Source organism: Acipenser ruthenus, chromosome 54, assembly GCF_902713425.1.
Source record: "Acipenser ruthenus chromosome 54, fAciRut3.2 maternal haplotype, whole genome shotgun sequence".
Lineage (NCBI taxonomy): Eukaryota > Metazoa > Chordata > Actinopteri > Acipenseriformes > Acipenseridae > Acipenser > Acipenser ruthenus.
The window spans coordinates 7449929-7471984 of record NC_081242.1 but is presented as its reverse complement, the minus strand read 5'-3'; the positions used below and the strand labels follow the sequence as shown (position 1 = coordinate 7471984).

Below are 22056 nucleotides of genomic sequence, written 5' to 3'. Positions count from 1 at the left end.
AATCTACTGCTCGCAGAAGACTTCGGCACCAGAATTACAAAGGCTACACTGCAAGATGCAAACCTCCGATCAGCACCAAAAACAGAAAGGCCAGATTAGAATTTGCTCAAAAGTACAGCGATGAGCCAGTAGAGTTTTGGAACAGAGTTTTATGGACAGATGAGACGAAAATTAACCTTTATGAAAGTGATGGGAAGGCAAAAGTGTGGAGAAAAAAAGTTACTGCAGATGATCCAAAGCATACCACCTCATCTGTGAAGCATGGTGGTGTCATGGCATGGGCATGCATGGCTGCCTTTGGAACGGGCTCACTCATCTTTATTGATGATGTAATGAATGATGGCAGCAGCAGAATGACTTCAGAAGTGTACAGAAGCATCTTGGCTACCAATGTACATGAAAATGCCACCAGACTCATTGGGCGGTGCTTCACAGTGCAACAGGACAATCACCCAAAACACACTGCCAACGCAACCAAGGAGTTCATCAGGGGGAAAAAAGTGGAAAGTTTTAGACTGGCCAAGTCAATCTTCTGATTCAAATCCAATTGAACATGCATTTCACTTGCTGAAGAGGAGACTGAAGTCAGAAACTCCCCAAAACAAGCAACAGCTGAAAATGGCTGCAGTAACGGCTTGGCAAAGCATCTCAATGGACGATACCAAGAGTTTGGTGATGTCAATGGGTCGCAGACTCACTGCTGTTATTGCATGCAAGGGATTTGCGACTAAATACTAGCATTTATACTTCTTATATTTGCTTTGAGTTGAATTGTCCCAATACTTATGCTCACATAAAATGGGGGGATGGAACTCTGAAAGTGCTGTTATTCTTAGTTGGTAAAACATATATGTGTTGAAACAGACAGAAACAAAAGGTGACATTCTCCTTTTGCCTCATATTCATCTTTTAATCATATTTTCATACTGCTTGAGTGTACAGCAAAAATAGCAATTTTGACTTCACTGTCCCAATACTTATGGAGGGCACTGTATATACACACAGTAGATAGAAGGTTTGAAGGGCTATCTTCTCACAGAAAGCCATGTAAACACTGTGTTGAAGCCTCTGAGACCAACCTTTACCATTCTTCCCATTTGACTCCCTGTCTGCATTAATTACACACTGTACTGTGAGCTCTACAGGAATCCCATGGGTATCACATGTGAGGGACCGTGCAGCTTCACCACAGACAGACTCATATGCAAACGGACCACTAGGGGTCACTGCTGCGTCGCTGCAGACACTTGCATATTAAAAGCAGTTAATACAATATATGCAAAGTGACAGGGTTGTGCTTTCTTTAAAAAGCCGCTGAAGCACAGAGAGGAAGACCAACTCTTTGTTGTGCTTCACCCGACGCACAGGGGATCATTTAGCATCATCACTGCAGGTCACTGGAGACGAGAGCCATGGGGCTTTTATACACTTCTTGTATAGCATTCGCTCTTTTGTCATGTGAGGATTTCAGCTTCTTAATCACTGCTCTGGGGCTGTTTGTGCAGATTTTGAAATTTGCTTTGAATTTTCTTTAAATGTTATTCTTTCCTTACAGATGCCCGATGTGATATTGATTTGAGCCAGTCTGGTTCTGAACTGAGAAAGCCAGGGGAGTCTGTAAAGATGTCTTGTAAAGTCTCTGGATTCACATTAAGCAGCAGCTATTGGATACACTGGATCAGACAAGCTCCTGGGAAAGCTCTGGAATGGTTGGCATACATTAGAGGAGATAACACCGATATTCAATATTCCCCTTCGATCCAAGGTCGTTCTTCTGTTTCCACGGATACTTCCACCACAGCATATCTGCAACTGAACAGCCTGAAGACTGAAGACACTGCCGTGTATTACTGTGCTCGAGACTCACAGTGAGAGAAGTGAAGCCTGAGCCCTTACAAAAACCCACTCGTGTGAATCCACTCATTCATGTCAATGGGGAATTCATCCCATGTGCATGTGTTGTTTCAGTTAACACACAACGGCATCATTACAGTTACAGAGACAGAATATAACAATGTGGTTTAGAATATCCTACGTGTGGCTCAAGCCTTTACTCAAACACAAGCACTGACTATCTTCATTACAATGTCCCTCCCCATTTCTCCCAAAACAATAAAACAACACAGTGACCCACACAAAGAGACGCTCTCCAACAGTAAATTCACACAGACAGGTCAGACCCCTTCCCTAGCAAGTATTGGGACAGACTCAGGCTGGGGGAACATTACCCCAAAACAAAGGGTTTCTCCAATGAAAAAGTCAATACAAAGCTCTAGTAACTCTAGTATTAGTTTGCTCAGGATTTCCAGAGAATGCTCCTCCACCCTGGTGTAGCTGCAAATGAACAGCCTGCAATCTGAAGACTGCTGTACCAGTGCATTGTCTCTTTCCTTCTCATTGTGTGCTATTGCTTTACATGCAGCAGTTCTCATTTCCTGACAGTAGATGGCAGTGTCTCCAACACAATGGCAGCACTGTAACAGTATAAAGATCTGACACATGTGCATTACTGAGCTTCACAGGAACAAAGAGATCAGTCTGCTGTTCTGCCTGCAAAACACAGTCACACTTCACCACCTCAGCAGCTTCATAGGACACAGAGAAGTCAAGAAGCATTTAGGGTTTATTGGAAACAGTTTACGGCTGGATATTGTTAAAAACACAGCAAACAAAAAACCCTACTATCTCCTCCTCTCTTTCACTCTATTTTCTTTCTCCAAAATATGAACATAATGTTTGTGTTTAAAATGCCACTGATCAACACTGTTCCAAGGTTGTGGATTTCCCCAGCCCCTCTATCATAGTCGAGGGATTCCAGTGTGCAGTGTTTCTGGGAGTCAGCAATATAAACAAGCTGCTTTAAATAATGCAGAGAAACGTATGCAAATGTCCAGGGCTTCACTTCCTATTTAACTCTGCTGCAGTGCAGATAGGAGCAGGAGGAGAGGTAGCCTGTCTGCTGGTTACAACACTTTCTTCTTTTAATAACCACAATACTGCAGTACAATGGGGATTTTAACAGCTCTCTGTATAATAATGACAGCTCTATCAAGTAAGTATCTGACACTTCTGGAAATTAGCCTGCATTGATTCTGTATATTACTTGATGTTTTAGCAGTAGTTACTGTACGTTGTTTGCTTTTTTCCTCAAGGTGTCCGGTCTGATGTAGTGTTGACTGAGTCCGGACCCGCAGTTAAAAAGCCTGGAGAGTCCCATAAACTGTCTTGTAAAGCCTCTGGATTCACATTCAGCAGCTACACCATGAACTGGGTTCGACAAGCTCCTGGAAAGGGTATTGAATGGGTGTCTCTTATAAGCTATGATGGTAGTAGTACATACTATGCCGTCTGTCCAGGGAAGATTCACCATCTCCAGAGACAATTCCAACAGCATGCTGTATTTACAAATGAACAGCCTGAAGACTGAAGACACTGCCGTGTATTACTGTGCTCGAGACCCACAGTGATGCAATCAAACCAAGCAGCCGAACAAAATCCCCTCTCTTCAAGACTGCAGCACTGATCACTCACAGGTTCTGCTTTCTTTTTCATGGTTGAGTTGTGGTCGATCAACCATGAGATTCAGACTCTTGTCTGTTAGAAAACCACACACTCAATTTCAAAGAAAACACAAACAAGTGTCAGCTTCTATCTGTCGTGTTTTACTTGTACCTGCAGTCAGGGCCAGCGTGACCATATAGGCAGAACAGGGCGGCAAATTGAAGGGGGCGGCAAAACCGCGACATAATTACATTTTATACTTCATTTCTTTAATCGTAAAATGTTCCACATCTCAGATCTCTGTTTCTTGTTCTGCCGGGGTGAAATCTGCTCTCCCCTGGGAACAGACTCGTGGTTGTTGAGCCCGTTGCTAAGCAAAGACGCTTTGAAGTTCCTTGCGTATTCAAAAGGGGCGGGGTTTCATTCGCCGCACCCCTCGTTCCACCGCCCCTGGTTGTTTGATATTTAAGCATTTTTATAACACATCAGTAAAGATTCTTTCATTCTTTAAAGGATCTGCCTGTATTAAAATGTACCGGATGATCTGCTGTGCACGATTATATGATCACTAACCTACACGTTAGATCCCAGTTTTATAGTAGTTAAGGAACGCAGTACGGTGCTGTACAAATAAGGACCAATGAAAATGCGATGTGTTTGAAGCAGCCTGCGTATCCTGTATCAAGTGTTATTTATAACTCTAAGCTCATGCATGGTGGTAGAATCCATTGATCATAAATATTGTCATTGTAAAACCTGTTTGTAACCAGTGATGATTGGATATAGTTGTATATCGTTTTGTGACGATGTAAAAACACATAATGTGGTGAACAGTAATTTGTTTACATGTTGATCTGTATTGTAAGGATCCTGGCGATGGCGTCGTCCTGCACATTGTGTTTGTCTTGTGTGTCTTGTTTGTTGGGTCTCGTTTAGTGTTCTGTGTATTGCAGGGCTGTAGCGAGGGGTACATTTTGACCTTCGAAGGTTCGGAACACGTCACCGAAGGAAGGTTCGAACCTTCGATGGGGCTCATTTGCATAATGTATTGGTGACGTCACCCTAGCTACTTGTTTATATTTGATTGATTTACAGGTAATCCATATCAATGGAATAAAACACTTACATGTAGTTTAAAAATACGTTATCTAAGCAGGCAGAGCTCATTTGCATACAAACTCCAGATTTAGTTGCCAGTTAAATATTTAACTAAATGTTAAATCTAGCTAAGAGATTTAAGATTTATTTAAATATTTAGCTAACTGTTAAATCTTGTAACTAGATTTCTAAATGATATCTGAATGCACACATTTATAAAAAGCTGTATTTATTTTCTCCTCATTTCTGGCAGCCCATACTAACGGCGCTCGGAACTTTGGCATTTTTAAATCCTAACGGTCTCTGCTCAGCGGAGTGGAATGTTCAGGAGCCGGTTGCCTAGCAGCGTCTCCGCCTCCTTCTCTGCCCCGCCCCCTCTCTCCCTCTCTCGTTGCTCCAGCTAGGAGTTCACATTCAGCTTCCTTAGATTATATAGCGCCATTCTTTACTAACTTTTACAAATGAGCTTATTGGAGGCTTCGTGTTTTTAAGATGGTTCAGGTGCAGTCCGGGCAGACTGACTGCAGCATCATTACAGTATACCGCACTGCGCTCGGCTTTGTGTGGAGGCTGATACACAAAATAATGAACGACTGGTAAAGAAATCACATGGATTGCTTTTTAATGCTAAATGTGTATCTGGTATTCTAAGTATTACCTACAATTAATAACTCAGCTATATTCATATTCAGAATGTGATACAGTATTAAGACAGGGTCCAGTATTAGAAATAAATAAACACGCTTTGAGGGTGGATTGCTCAGATTGAGATTCAGTCTGGATCAGACTCGATCTCGGATTGAATCTTGGATTGATATTTTTTTTCCGTTGGGCAGATCGAGATTCAAATTTACGCACACACACACACACACACACACACACACACACACACACACACACACACACACACACACACACACACAGGTACTGACACACACACACACACACACACACACACACACACACACACACACACACACACACACACATATTAAGAGGAAATGTGAATGTTTACAGATGCCCGATCTGATATTGTTTTGATCCAGTCTGGTTCTGAACTGAGAAAGCCAGGGGAGTCTGTAAAGATGTCTTGTAAAGTCTCTGGAATCACATTAAGCAGCAGCTATTGGATACACTGGATCAGGCAAGCTCCTGGGAAAGCTCTGGAATGGTTGCTGAACTGTACATAACCAATTTTCAATACTGTCCATCGACATAAGGTCATTCTACTGGTTTCCATGGATACTTCCACCACAGCATAGCTGCAAATGAACAGCCTGAAGACTGAAGACACTGCCGTGTATTACTGTGCTCGAGACTCACAGTGAGAGAAGTGAAGCCACAGCAAACACAGGCCAGGCTCCCCTTCCCTCCAACAAGTATTGGGACAGACAAGTAAAGGCACATACAGATCGGATTCTGCAATAGTGACTTCCAAGACTGGAAGCACACTGATGGGTCGAGCCTCTATTCAGGGATGGAGATATGTTTATGTGATATTTATATGTATTAAACTGGAAGAGCCACTAGAGGGCACTGCAACACCTTTCTTTGGCTAAAGCTGAGGGAACACAAAGCCACTTTTTCAGGGACAGTGGCTAGAAAACTGGTTCCAGGAGACCTAGTTTGAGGCAACTTTGCTGAATCAAACCCCAAGTCTCTCCTGGTGTGCCGTGCAGGGGCCTGAAACCTAGTCTCCTGAAACCAAGCTCCAAGCCTCAAAGTGGCTTCATGTTCCCTCAGCTTTAGATGGACACACTGCAAAAACAACACACACTTTAGTTAGTTTGTATTTTTCTCAAATTCATGAAGAAAATCTGCCAGAGAAGTACATCACAATCAAAATGAATCAAATACAATGAAAGCACAGAAGCTGTTGCATTGTGATATTATCTGTTGTCTTGACCTCATTCAGAACCAAGCTCAGAATCATCCACAGTGAACCCACTGCTTTTCAATCACTGCAAACGACCCTGGCAGTGTGAATAAAACAGGAGCGTGATGTATTATTAATATCATTTCAAAGAATATTCTCATAGCAGAATCCAATAATACAATAACATTCTCTCACACATCCACAGTCTATTCTATTGTAAGCAACTGAAAGCAAACTGTAACATGGGTTCCTGTCTTGTGTTCAGTGAACTCTGTATCCTGCTGAATTTATCCAGCCGTATGCAAACTCAGAGCCCCCACTTCCTATTTAATGCAGAGCAGAGGCACTCAGAAGGCAAGTGCCAGGGACCCGGGCAACGGTATAGAAGTGACACACAGTGTAGAGTCTCATTACTGAACAAGACATGGGAGGCATTGCACAGCTCTGCATCGTACTGTACTGCTTGGCAGGTAGGAGCCTGGACTGATTGAATTACACTCATTCACACACACACACTGTAAACCCAAGTCATGGGCTTGTGAATAATATCTGGCTTTTGCAGCAGCCATTTCGAACAGCGTTGTGTGTTGCTTTGAGGTCAGTGAAGGGTTTTGATGTGCTTTTCTGCTTTCAGGTGTTTGGGCGGACATTGTGTTGAAGCAGTCTGATCCTGAGGTTAGAAAGCCAGGAGACTCAGTGAAACTGTCCTGTCAAGGATCTGGGCAAGACAGTGATGGGGATACTATCACTGCTTATGATATGAGCTGGATTCGACAAGCTCCTGGGAAGGGGCTGGAATGGGTTGGCTACATTACCTCTGGTGGTAGTAGTACAAGCTATGCCCAGTCTGTCCAGGGAAGATTCACCATCTCCAGAGACAATTCCAACAGCATGCTGTATTTACAAATGAACAGCCTGAAGACTGAAGACACTGCCGTGTATTACTGTGCTCCTGCACAGTGAGTCAGTTCAATGCTCTGCTCGTACAAAAACTCTACCCACAGTGGACTGCTCTACAGCACACTGCACTGAGGAGCAATACGGTTAGCTGAACCATTCTCTTGGTCATCATCAATGCAATTTAAATGCAATTCCATGTTATTTACTCTGGATCTAGAGAAAGATCTGACACTTGAATGCTCAGTTAAGATGAAAGGCATTTACTAGAGCAGACTGCATAGAAAATCTGCATTGATGTGTCTCTGCTTTGTTTGTTCACTGCAACCAAGTCTCAGTTTCAAGAGCTCTGCTCACACTGCCAATAGAGATAGGAACTATTTATCCATATCTTCAACACGAACTCAGAAAATCTGCAGCAATACTGAAACAAGGTGTTGGCATGCACTGTGGTGTCCTGCCATCTTGCAGAGTGCAATCCATGCTAAATGGATCCCATGCAGCTACACTGGGGCTGTGTTTGACATGCTTTTAGTTTGTGTAGAGACAGGATTGTTCAGGGACTCAACAGAAACACTCCGTCACAAACACAAGGACTTGGGGGCTGATTTGATGCACTTGTAATCTGCTGGGATAAGACACAGCTGGATGTTTTACTGCAGTTTACAGCACTGAGGAATAACCCTGGATTGCATCAAGCACCTATCTGTAGTTCTCACTGCGTTCCCTCCATACTGTACACAAGTGCATGAACCAATCAAGGTGAATTCTCTGGTTCTGTTCAATTCTTTATTCAAACCCAGCTGTGGTTCTTCCTAGCAAATAACCCCTTGGTTTCTTCTAACTTTCCCATTGTAAATGCACAGCGCTTCTCATTGTCATCAAGTCAATGGCAGGGTCTGTATTATAATGAGACAGAATGCCACGATCTTAAAGGGTTCCAAATACAGCATCTGTCCTGTTTCAATGTTTATTCAGTTTATTTTTCTTGAGCTCATAATAAAACCTATTGGCAAATGGTAGGAGGCTTTTGAGAGTTTGCTAAGTGGGATTTACAGCACCTCCCCACACTGCAGTTCTCATCTCCTGACAGTAGATGGCAGTGTCTCCTTCAGAATGGCAGCACTGGAACAGAACAAAGTTCAGTTTGAAAACACTGCAGGCTGGGTATTACTGAGCTCCAGAGTAACAGTGAGAGCAGCCTGCTGTGCTTCCCTGCAAAACAGATTCACACTCCCCCACCTAATCAGCTAACTGCAGCATGGATGTGTGGAAGACTGCATGTGTGCAGCATGGATTTATGCACGGAATATCTGCTTTGAACGCATTTCTCCAGATCTCTTACATACAGGATCAAGGAGATGGGATTAAAACAGTTTATTAGTGAATTCTCAAAAGAAATATTGAAAAATGCTTCTTTCCTAAAATCAATAAGGGGTGTATATTTCAAGCCTGATGCCTGTGCCAGTTACCCTTTAAACAATGATCTGTGGGAATCAATCAGGGCCCAGGTGTTTGCTAATAATCTGTGCTAATGGTCTGATTGTTCTATTAGTGCTCAATACACAGTCTAGGCTGAGTCTAAACTGACACATGGGACTGAATTAAAGAGGAGAAAATCCCTCCTTGAAATACTCAAGGTCCTGATTAGAAATGAGAAATGATCAATTATAAAACACATGGCTTCAGTTGATGAGAGTAATCAGATTTCTTTGACACATTTCTCCAGCCCCTCTGTCCTTGTAGAGGGATTCCAGTGTGCAGTGTTTCTGGGAGTCAGCAATATAAACAAGCTGCTTTAAATAATGCAGGGAAACGTATGCAAATGTCCAGGGCTTCACTTCCTATTTAACTCTGCTGCAGTGCAGATAGGAGCAGGAGGAGAGGTAGCCTGTCTGCTGGTTACAACAGTTTCTTCTTTCAATAACCACAATACTGCAGTACAATGGGGATTTTAACAGCTCTCTGTATAATAATGACAGCTCTATCAAGTAAGTATGTGACACTTGTGGAAATTAGCCTGCATTGATTCTGTATATTACTTGATGTTTTAGCAGTAGTTACTGTACGTTGTTTGCTTTTTTCCTCAAGGTGTCCGGTCTGATGTAGTGTTGACTGAGTCCGGACCAGCAGTTATAAAGCCTGGAGAGTCCCATAAACTGTCCTGTAAAGCCTCTGGATTCACATTCAGCAGCTATGGCATGAACTGGGTTCGACAAGCTCCTGGAAAGGGTCTGGAATGGGTGGGTTATATGCATGGTAGTAGTGCATACTATGCCCAGTCTGTCCAGGGAAGATTCACCATCTCCAGAGACGATTCCAACAGCATGCTGTATTTACAAATGAACAGCCTGAAGACTGAAGACACTGCCGTGTATTACTGTGCTCGAGGCTCACAGTGAGGAAGTGCAATGCAGGACTCGTACAAGAACTACAGCAATATTATAATGTGGATAAAAAGGGGAACTGTGAATGCTAATTAGTATTGTGGCATCTACATGAGCTTGAATAACTCATATCAGACTGTATTAAATGTGATTAACAAGAATAGAAGGAAGAGACTCCTGTAGCACTGATATTTAGTGCTGTGAACCCGACTCCCCCATGATCCCCTTTACACTCGTGGGAAACTTGTAAAGAAATAATACAGAAAGAAACCCAAGCCCAGAGAATCCCAACACAACACTGAGCTATTGCATTGAAACAAAAGGAACTGATGAGAAATAAAGAGAAAGAAAGACTGGATGGCACTTTCATTCCAGGGAACATATTCCATAGTATTGAGTGAGAAACCACAGTGGAATGATTCATTATACTGGGATCACTTGGGAATGAATCAAGCATGGCTTTGTGATCACAGTACTGTCCTTGATACTGTACTGTCCTTACATTATTATTATTTATTTCTTAGCAGACGCCCTTATCCAGGGTGACTTACAGTTATTCCAAAGCATCACATTCCAAACAGCGTTCCCTCTCAGCTTTGTAGATGCTGAGGAACTTGCTGTTTCGACTGAGAAAGGGGAAATTATCAGTGAGAAACGTTCGATCGCATCAGCTGTTTAATCTATTATTTGTGTTGCCTTGCATAATTTTGAAACAATATTCCATGAGAAGTATCTCAACAATTTCACAATTTGCTTTACCTTTAAACATATAGAAGACATTTCTTCTGCCTGTGATTCTCAATCACCCTCTGATTATGTCTAATAAATATTTTGATGCAGAATATATTTCCCTTCATGAAGCCTGTGTGAGGTCCTCTCATAACTGCATCATAGATATAGACTGTGTGCTTAACTGGTGGTCTCAACAGCATTGCTTTATGTTGTATAAAACACTGGCACCTGCACTGCCTTCAACCCTCTCGAGAATCTTAACCTGAAGTTCTGACTGAAAAGCACAGAAATAAAACCAAACCACACTAGTGCACTCAACAGTGTAATAGATCAGCTCACATCTATTTCAATTGGATATATTATTACATAGATGGATTTATTATTAGATCACACTTAAATAAGAACACAGGCTGTGTTATAGAACTGTGATCAATAGCTGAAGCCCATGATAACCCCACACAGACTGACCATTATTAGTTATTACTAGTGTTTCAGTTTCCACACGATCGCTTTAAAAGTTTGGCCTAACTGCAATATCAGAATGATCCATCTCGTAGTAAGGACTCCGGTTTGTCAGGAGCTACATTACGATCCTTTAAGAGTTCTGTATTGGACAGTAGCTGCTGCCACATCAATTCTTAATACAGTATATATTTTACAATAGATAACGTAGAGCAGGGAGTGTGAGTTAAATGTCAATGAACTTGTGACAGATATTTTATGAAAAGCAGCGACTGCTTCTCTGTTGCTTTCATCTCACACACACACAGGTACTGACACGCACACGCACACACACACATACACTCACACACACACGCTAAGCGGGCGGAGCTCATTTGCATACAAACTCCAGATTTAGCTGCCAGTTAAATATTTAACTAAATGTTAAATCTAGTTAAGAGATTTATTTAAATATTTAACTAAATGTTAAATCTAGTTAAGAGAATTATTTAAATATTTAGCTAAACGTTAAATCTTGTTAAGAGATTTAAGAGTTATTGAGACACACTGTGAGACAAACACACTGAGACACATACACACTGAGACACGCACACACACTGAGACAAACACACTGAGACACACACACACTGAGACAAACACACACTGAGACACACACACACTGTGAGACAAACAGACACTGAGACAACCACACACACACCGAGACACACACACACTGAGACACACACTGTGACACAAATACATGAGACACACCGAGACACACACTGAGACACTCACACACTGAGACACACACTGTGACACAAATACATGAGACACACCGAGACACACACTGAGACATACACACACACAGAGACACACACTGTGAGACAAACACACTGAGAGACACACACACTGTGAGACAAACACACTGAGAGACACACACACTGTGAGACAAACACACAGTGAGACAAACACACTGAGACACACACACACACACGCTAAGCGGGAGGAGCTCATTTGCATACAAACTCCAGATTTAGCTGCCAGTTAAATATTTAACTAAATGTTAAATCTAGCTAAGAGATTTAAGATTTATTTAAATATTTAACTAAATGTTAAATCTAGTGAAGAGATTTAAGATGTATTTAAATATTTAACTAAATGTCAACTCTAGCTAAGAGATTTAAGATTTATTTACATATTTAGATGAATGTTAAATCTTGTAACTAGATTTCTAAATGATATGTGAATGCACACATTTATAAAAAGCTGTATTTATTTTCTCCTCATTTCTGGCAGCCCATACTAACGGCGCTCGGAACTTTCGCATTTTTAAATCCTAACGGTCTCTGCTCAGCGGAGTGGAAGGTTCAGGAGCCGGTTGCCTAGCAGCGTCTCCGCCTCCTTCTCTGCCCCGCCCCCTCTCTCCCTCTCTCGTTGCTCCAGCTAGGAGTTCACATTCAGCTTCCTTAGATTATATAGCGCCATTCTTTACTAACTTTTACAAATGAGCTTATTGGAGGCTTCGTGTTTTTAAGATGGTTCAGGTGCAGTCCGGGCAGACTGACTGCAGCATCATTACAGTATACCGCACTGCGCTCGGCTTTGTGTGGAGGCTGATACACAAAATAATGAACGACTGGTAAAGAAATCACATGGATTGCTTTTTAATGCTAAATGTGTATCTGGTATTCTAAGTATTACCTACAATTAATAACTCAGCTATATTAATATTCAGAATGTGATACAGTATTAAGACAGGGTGCAGTATTAGAAATAAATAAACACGCTTTAAGAGAAACAGCAGTGATGTTTATTGACCATTCCCATCCATTCTCTAGATGTTTCTACATTGTGGTTGCAATCCACAGGGACAAGGGACTAAGCGATGTTAAATAAAACACTAGAGCCCACAATTAACCAATATAGAAAGGAAGGGGGGAGAAATGTATTGCCTGCGTGCAGTACCTTCCACTTTCCTCTATTAAATGTCATTTGCCATGTGTCTGCCCAGTTCTGAGTGCTGTCGAGATCATTTCGAATGACCTTTGCCGCTGCAACAGTGTTTGCCACTCCTCCTGTTTGGAACTGCAAACACAAGTCAAAAAGGAAGTTAGAAAGGCCAAGAGAGAGACAGAAATGAACATTGCTAAGGGGGTGTGAGGGAGGAGACGCTCACATTGTCTCAGTATGTATCTGGACATTTACTGCAAATGTTTTGAAACTGTTTTTGTATGGTGTTGCTGATTCTTGTGTCTAGGAAGGAAAATAATAAAAACAAAATTCACTTCCCTGTTGTACGGGGACTGGAGGCCTGTGGTTGGGACTGTCCTGAAAACCAAAAGAAAGGTTAATGAAGAGGACGGTTTAGAGAGCTGGTTTGGAAGGGAGCACACTTCCACAACAATGGATTGCAGAACTATTGTTAAGATAAACTTTTAAAATGAACAACAGCTATTTTAATGTGCATGTTTTTGATATGCAATGGTGCAGGTAACCTGAGTTGGGTGTGGTGGTGAGGTCCTCCATCTTGACAGGAAGTGGGGAAGCAGCCATGTTGGTGAGGGAAGCTTTTATTGACTTCCCTGAGTACTGACTTCCTGTAGTCAGGGCATTACCTGTAGAAGATATTAAAAGGGGGGAGAGCTGATTTTAAGTACGTTTCCCTCTGCTTGTTTTGAAGCATAGTTTTAATGCACGTGTTAGATTAATGTTTAGTTATATATATATATATATTCATTGATTTGTTTGTTTTTGAATACTTTATTTATTATTGATAACTGTTTGCTGGTTTGTTTCTATATACCCACCTGCATAATGGTTTATTCTGGAGGAGGGGGAGGTCTGGAAGGGTATAAAGGCTGTTAGTTTTGTTCAGTCAGGATCGTCTTTTTGTGCAGATCAGAGGGCAGTTTTGCAGCTCTGTGGTTGGACTCAGTTACTGGAGTCAGTACCTGTGATTAGGTGACTAGAAATAGTTCTTTTTGGTTTCCACTTTTTCTTTCCTCAAATTGTTTAATATTTTTTTCAATTAGCTTTTTGTTTATCATTGTTCTTAAATAAAAATAATTGGTTTGGCACCAAACTTCTCTGTGATCCGTGTGCGCGCGTGTGTGTCTGTGTGCGGGTCAGTACCTGTGTGTGTGTGTGTCAGTCACACACACTGAGACACTCACACACTGAGACACACACTGAGACACTCACACACTGAGACACTCACACACTGAGACACTCACACACTGAATCACACACACACTGAGACACTCACACACTGAGACACTCACACTGAGACACACACTGAGACACTCACACACTGAGACACAAGCACACCGAGACACACACTGAGACACTCACACACTGAGACACAAAGACACTGAGACACACACACAAAGAGACACACACTGTGAGACAAACACACTGAGACAAACACACACTGAGACAAACACACTGAGACACACACACTGAGACACACACACACTGTGAGACAAACACACACTGAGACACACACACACTGTGAGACAAACACACACTGAGACAAACACACACTCTGACCCACACACACACTCTGACACACACACACAGAGACACACACTGAGACACACACACACAGAGACACACACTGAGACACACACACACAGAGACACACACTGAGACACACACACTGAGACACACAGACAAACACACTGTGAGACAAATACACTGAGACACACACTGAGACACACACACACTGAGACACACACACACACACACTGACACACAATGTGAGCCAAACACACACTCACACACACACCCACACACACACACACACACACACTAAGCGGGCGGAGCTCATTTGCATACAAACTCCAGATTCAGCTGCCAGTTAAATATTTAACTAAATATTAAATCTAGTTAAGAGATTTAAGATTTATTTAAATATTTAACTAAATGTTAAATCTTGTTAAGAGATTTAAGAGTTATTGAGACACACACTGAGACACACACTGTGAGACAAACACACACTGAGACACACACACATTGTGAGACAAACACACACTGAGACACACACACACTGTGAGACAAACACACACTGAGACAAACACACTGAGACAGAAACACACCGAGACACACACTGAGACACAAACACACCGAGACACACACTGAGACACAAACACACCGAGACACACACTGAGACACACACACACAGAGACACACACTGTGAGACACACACACTGAGACACAAACACACCGAGACACACACTGAGACACTCAGACACTGAGACACAAACACACTGAGACACACACTGTGAGACAAACACACTGAGACACACACTGAGACACACACACACTGTGAGACAAACACACACTGAGACACACACACACTGAGACAAACACACACTGAGACACACGCACACTGTGAGACAAACACACACTGAGACAAACACACACAGAGACACACGCACACTGTGAGCCAAACACACTGAGACACACACACACTGAGACACACATACAGGCACTGACACACACAGAGGCACTGAGACACACACACACACTGAGACACTCACACACTGAGACACACACACACTGAGTCACACACACACCGAGACACACACACACACTGAGACACACACTGTGACACAAATACACTGAGACACACATACTGAGACACACACTGAGACACACACACTGAGACACAAACACACCGAGACACACACTGAGACACTCACACACTGAGACACAAACACACCGAGACACACACTGAGACACTCATACACTGAGACACACACACACACTGAGACACTCACACACTGAGACACACACACACTGAGTCACACACACACCGAGACACACACACACACTGAGACACACACTGTGACACAAATACACTGAGACACACATACTGAGACACACACTGAGACACACACACTGAGACACAAACACACCGAGACACACACTGAGACACTCACACACTGAGACACAAACACACAGAGACACACACTGAGACACTCACACACTGAGACACAGACTGAGACACTCACACATTGAGACACAAACAAACTGAGACACACACACACACCGAGACACACAGAGACACACACTGTGAGACAAACACACTGAGACACACACTGAGACACACACACACACACACAGGTACTGACACGCACACACATACACACGCTAAGCGGGCGGAGCTCATTTGCATACAAACTCCAGATTTAGCTGCCAGTTAAATATTTAACTAACTGTTAAATCTTGTAAGTAGATTTCTAAATGATATCTGAATGTACACATTTATAAAAAGCTGTATTTATTTTCTCCTCATTTCTGGCAGCCCATACTAACGGCGCTCGGAACTTTGGCATTTTTAAATCCTAACGGTCTCTGCTCAGCGGAGTGGAATGTTCAGGAGCCGGTTGCCTAGCAGCGTCTCCGCCTCCTTCTCTGCCCCGCCCCCTCTCTCCCTCTCTCGTTGCTCCAGCTAGGAGTTCACATTCAGCTTCCTTAGATTATATAGCGCCATTCTTTACTAACTTTTACAAATGAGCTTATTGGAGGCTTCGTGTTTTTAAGATGGTTCAGGTGCAGTCCGGGCAGACTGACTGCAGCATCATTACAGTATACCGCACTGCGCTCGGCTTTGTGTGGAGGCTGATACACAAAATAATGAACGACTGGTAAAGAAATCACATGGATTGCTTTTTAATGCTAAATGTGTATCTGGTATTCTAAGTAGAGTTACCTACAGTTAATAACTCAGCTATATTCATATTCAGAATGTGATACAGTATTAAGACAGGGTCCAGTATTAGAAATAAATAAACACGCTTTGAGGGTGGATTGCTCAGATTGAGATTCAGTCTGGATCAGACTCGATCTCGGATTGAATCTTGGATTGATATTTTTTTTTCGTTGTGCAGATCAAGATTCAAATTCACGCACACACACACACACACACACACACACACACACACATATATTAAGAGGAAGTGAGAATGTTTACAGATGTCTGATCTGATATTGTTTTGAGCCAGTCTCTTTCTGAACTGAGAAAGCCAGGGGAGTCTGTAAAGATGTCTTGTAAAGTCTCTGGATTCACATTAAGCAGCAGCTATTGGATACACTGGATCAGACAAGCTCCTGGGAAAGCTCTGGAATGGTTGCTGAACTGTACATAACCAATATTCAATACTGTCCATCGATATAAGGTCATTCTACTGGTTTCCATGGATACTTCCACCACAGCATATCTGCAAATGAACAGCCTGAAGACTGAAGACACTGCCGTGTATTACTGTGCTCGAGACTCACAGTGAGAGAAGTGAAGCCTGAGCCCTTACAAAAACCCACTAGTGTGAATCCACTCATTCATGTCAATGGGGAATTCATCCCATCTGCATGTGTTGTTTCAGTTAACACACAACGGCATCATTACAGTTACAGAGACAGAATATAACAATGTGGTTTAGAATATCCTACGTGTGGCTCAAGCCTTTACTCAAACACAAGCACTGAATATCTTCATTACAATGTCCCTCCCCATTTCTCCCAATACAATAAAACAGAACAGTGACCCACACAGAGAGACGCTCTCCAACAGTAAATTCACACAGACAGGTCAGACCCCTTCCCTAGCAAGTATTGGGACAGACTCGGGATGGGGGGACATTACCCCAATACAATGGGTTTCTGCAATGAAAAAGTCAATACAAAGCTCTAGTAACTCTAGTATTAGTTTGCTCAGGATTTCCAGAGACTGCTCCTCCACCCTGGTGTAGCTGCAAATGAACAGCCTGCAATCTGAAGACTGCTGTACCAGTGCATTGTCTCTCTCCTTCTCATTGTGTGCTATTGCTTTACATGCAGCAGTTTTCATTTCCTGCCAGTAGAGGGCAGTGTCTCATACAGAATGGCATCACTGTAACAGAATAATGATCTGACCCATGTGCATTACTGAGCTTCACAGGAACAGAGAGATCAGTCTGCTGTTCTGCCTGCAAAACACAGTCACACTTCACCACCTCAGCAGCTTCATAGGACACAGAGAAGTCAAGAAGCATTTAGGGTTTATTGGAAACAGTTTACAGATGGATATTGTTAAAAATACAGCAAACAAAAAACCCAACTATCTCCCCCTCTCTTTCGCTGTATTTTCTTTCTCTAAAATATGAACATAATGTTTGTGTTTAAAATGCCGCTGATCAACACTGTTCCAAGGTTGTGGATTTCCCCAGCCCCTCTATCATAGTCGAGGGATTCCAGTGTGCAGTGTTTCTGGGAGGCAGCAATATAAACAAGCTGCTTTAAATAATGCAGAGAAACGTATGCAAATGTCCAGGGCTTCACTTCCTATTTAACTCTGCTGCAGTGCAGATAGGAGCAGGAGGAGAGGTAGCCTGTCTGCTGGTTACAACACTTTCTTCTTTCAATAACCACAATACTGCAGTACAATGGGGATTTTAACAGCTCTCTCTATAATAATGACAGCTCTATCAAGTAAGTATCTGACACTTGTGGAAATTAGCCTGCATTGATTCTGTATATTACTTGATGTTTTAGCAGTAGTTACTGTACGTTGTTTGCTTTTTTCCTCAAGGTGTCCGGTCTGATGTAGTGTTGACTGAGTCCGGACCAGCAGTTATGAAGCCTGGAGAGTCCCATAAACTGTCCTGTAAAGCCTCTGGATTCACATTCAGCAGCTACTACATGGGCTGGGTTCGACAAGCTCCTGGAAAGGGTCTGGAATGGCTGGCTTGGATTAGCACTGATGGTAGTAGTACAAGCTATGCCCCGTCTGTCCAGGGAAGATTCACCATCTCCAGAGACAATTCCAACAGCATGCTGTATTTACAAATGAACAGCCTGAAGACTGAAGACACTGCCGTGTATTACTGTGCTCGAGCCCCACAGTGATGCAATCAAACCAAGCAGCCGTACAAAATCCCCTCTCTTCAGGACTGCAGCACTGATCACTCACAGGTTCTGCTTTCTTTTTCATGGTTGAGTTGTGGTCGATCAACCATGAGATTCAGACTCTTGTCTGTTAGAAAACCACACCCTCAATTTCAAAGAAAACACAAACAAGTGGCAGCTTCTATCTGTCGTGTTTTACTTGTACCTGCAGTCAGGGCCAGCGGGACCATATTATTATTTTTTATTTCTTACAGATACCCTTATCTGGGGTAAAGTACCTTGGTCAAGGGTACAGCAACAGTGTCTCCCACCTGGGATTGAACCCACAACCCTCCGGTCAAGAGTCGAGAGCCCTGACCACTACTCCACACTGCTGCCCAGTTCTACAGCAGTAGACTGAAGAGGTGAGTCTTGAGGAGGCGCCGGAAGGTGGTCAGGGACTGGGCAGTCCTGACATCTGTAGGAAGGTCATTCCACCACTGCGGGGGCGAGGGTGGAGAAGGAGCGGGCTCTGGAGGCAGGGGAGCATAGAGGAGGTAGAGCCAGTCTTCTAGTGCAGGCGGAGTGGAGAGGTCGAGTGGGGGTGTAGGGAGAGATGAGGGTCTGGAGGTAGCTGGCTGCAGTCTGGTCAAGGCATCTGTAGGCGAGTACAAGGGTCTTGAACTGGATGCGAGCGGTGATCGGGAGCCAGTGGAGTGAGCGGAGTAGTGGAGTTGCGTGGGAGAAGCGATGCAGAGAGAACACCAGGCGGGCAGCAGAGTTCTGGATGAGCTGGAGCGGACGGGTGGCGGACGCAGGGAGGCCAGCCAGGAGGGAGTTGCAGTAGTCAAGGCGGGAGAGTACCAAGGCCTGGACCAGGAGCTGGGTGGTCCAGCAGACTGTATTAAATGTGATTAACAATAATAGAAGGAAGAGACTCCTGTAGCACTGATATTTAGTGCTGTGAACCCGACTCCCCCCATGATCCCCTTTACACTCGTGGGAAACTTGTAAAGAAATAATACAGAAAGAAACCCAAGCCCAGAGAATCCCAACACAACACTGAGCTATTGCATTGAAACAAAAGGAACTGATGAGAAATAAAGAGAAAGAAAGACTGGATGGCACTTTCATTCCAGGGAACATATTCCATAGTATTGAGTGAGAAACCACAGTGGAATGATTCATTATACTGGGATCACTTGGGAATGAATCAAGCATGGCTTTGTGATCACAGTACTGTCCTTGATACTGTACTGTCCTTACATTATAATTATTTATTTCTTAGCAGACGCCCTTATCCAGGGTGACTTACAGTTATTCCAAAGCATCACATTCCAAACAGCGTTCCCTCTCAGCTTTGTAGATGCTGAGGAACTTGCTGTTTCGACTGAGAAAGGGGAAATTATCAGTGAGAAACGTTTGATCGCATCAGCTGTTTAATCTATTATTTGTGTTGCCTTGCACAATTTTGAAACAATATTCCATGAGAAGTATCTCAACAATTTCACAATTTGCTTTACCTTTAAACATATAGAAGACATTTCTTCTGCCTGTGATTCTCAATCACCCTCTGATTATGTCTAATAAATATTTTGATGCAGAATATATTTCCCTTCATGAAGCCTGTGTGAGGTCCTCTCATAACTGCATCATAGATATAGACTGTGTGCTTAACTGGTGGTCTCAACAGCATTGCTTTATGTTGTATAAAACACTGGCACCTGCACTGCCTTCAACCCTCTCGAGAATCTTAACCTGAAGTTCTGACTGAAAAGCACAGAAATAAAACCAAACCACACTAGTGCACTCAACAGTGTAATAGATCAGCTCAAATCTATTTCAATTGGATATATTATTACATAGTTGGATTTATTATTAGATCACACTTAAATAAGAACACATGCTGTGTTATAGAACTATGATCAATAGCTGAAGCCAATGATAACCCCACACAGACTGACCATTATTAGTTATTACTAGTGTTTCAGTTTCCACACGATCGCTTTAAAAGTTTGGCTAACTCTAAAAGTCTTGGATCAGACCGCATCCAGAAAAGCGTCCCAGAGCGCACTTTGCAGGTTGTTTCCTTGTGTGCTTGGTGTTTAACTCGGTAGATGGAGTGATATTTGTGGAAGGAGAGTGGTCAGATGTTTTCTCTACCCATTCTTGGTTAGCAATAGCAGGTGCAGTATCGCTAGTATTTTCACTACAGTCCTGTGATGATGTTCCCCTGCACGTCACGTTCATGTAAACTCAGATCCAGGGCAGCCAGATTTCTGACCAAATCAAGCGCAACCCATGCTAGAGTACGGGCGGTGATGGGAATTCCAACCCGAGACTCTCAAAAAACAAGCCCAATCCTTATTATAAGCGGATTTAGCAACTCTGATCAGAGCTTATAGGCCGACATACGCGGCTGGCAGCGAGCTCTGAACTAATGTGACGTATATATTTAAGGCTGGAAATCAGCGAATCAGCTGCAAGATTCGACAGACGCAAATATTCTCATATTAACGCTTTGCAAGAATTCTCTCAAAATGAGATGTTTACCTCGATTTTGGAGTCTCGATTGAGGTGGATATTTATGATAATAACTTGTGAAAGATAGTAAACTGAGTGCGAAGGCTGTTGCCAGTTATTGTGAAGAATGCACGCATTGTAGCCTCACAGGGAATGCTGAACAGCATCCGTTATAAGTGGAGTGCACCTGTATAAACAAGCTGCTTTAAATAATGCAGAGAAACGTATGCAAATGTCCAGGGCTTCACTTCCTATTTAACTCTGCTGCAGTGCAGATAGGAGCAGGAGGAGAGGTAGCCTGTCTGCTGGTTACAACACTTTCTTCTTTCAATAACCACAATACTGCAGTACAATGGGGATTTTAACAGCTCTCTGTATAATAATGACAGCTCTATCAAGTAAGTATCTGACACTTGTGGAAATTAGCCTGCATTGATTCTGTATATTACTTGATGTTTTAGCAGTAGTTACTGTACGTTGTTTGCTTTTTTCCTCAAGGTGTCCGGTCTGATGTAGTGTTGACTGAGTCCGGACCAGCAGTTGTAAAGCCTGGAGAGTCCCATAAACTGTCCTGTAAAGCCTCTGGATTCACATTCAGCAGCTATGCTATGGGCTGGGTTCGGCAAGCTCCTGGAAAGGGTCTGGAATGGGTGGCTTATATTTACACTGACAGCAGTGGTACATTTTACGCCCCGTCTGTTCAGGGAAGATTCACCATCTCCAGAGACAATTCCA

The 22056-nt window shown here is 42.9% G+C and overlaps 1 pseudogene and 1 gene segment (V, D, J or C); both read left to right on the top strand.

The window, feature by feature from the left end:
- Window positions 1-1368: 1368 nt before the first annotated feature.
- LOC131723262 (immunoglobulin heavy variable 3-30-3-like) lies at window positions 1369-3452 on the top strand (annotated as a pseudogene).
- A 3397-nt stretch (window positions 3453-6849) lies between these two features.
- On the top strand, window positions 6850-7438 carry LOC131723261 (Ig heavy chain V region 914-like). The segment is given in 2 exon segments: window positions 6850-6945; window positions 7110-7438. Coding segments are annotated over 2 exon segments (375 nt in total).
- The last annotated feature ends 14618 nt before the right edge of the window (window positions 7439-22056 follow it).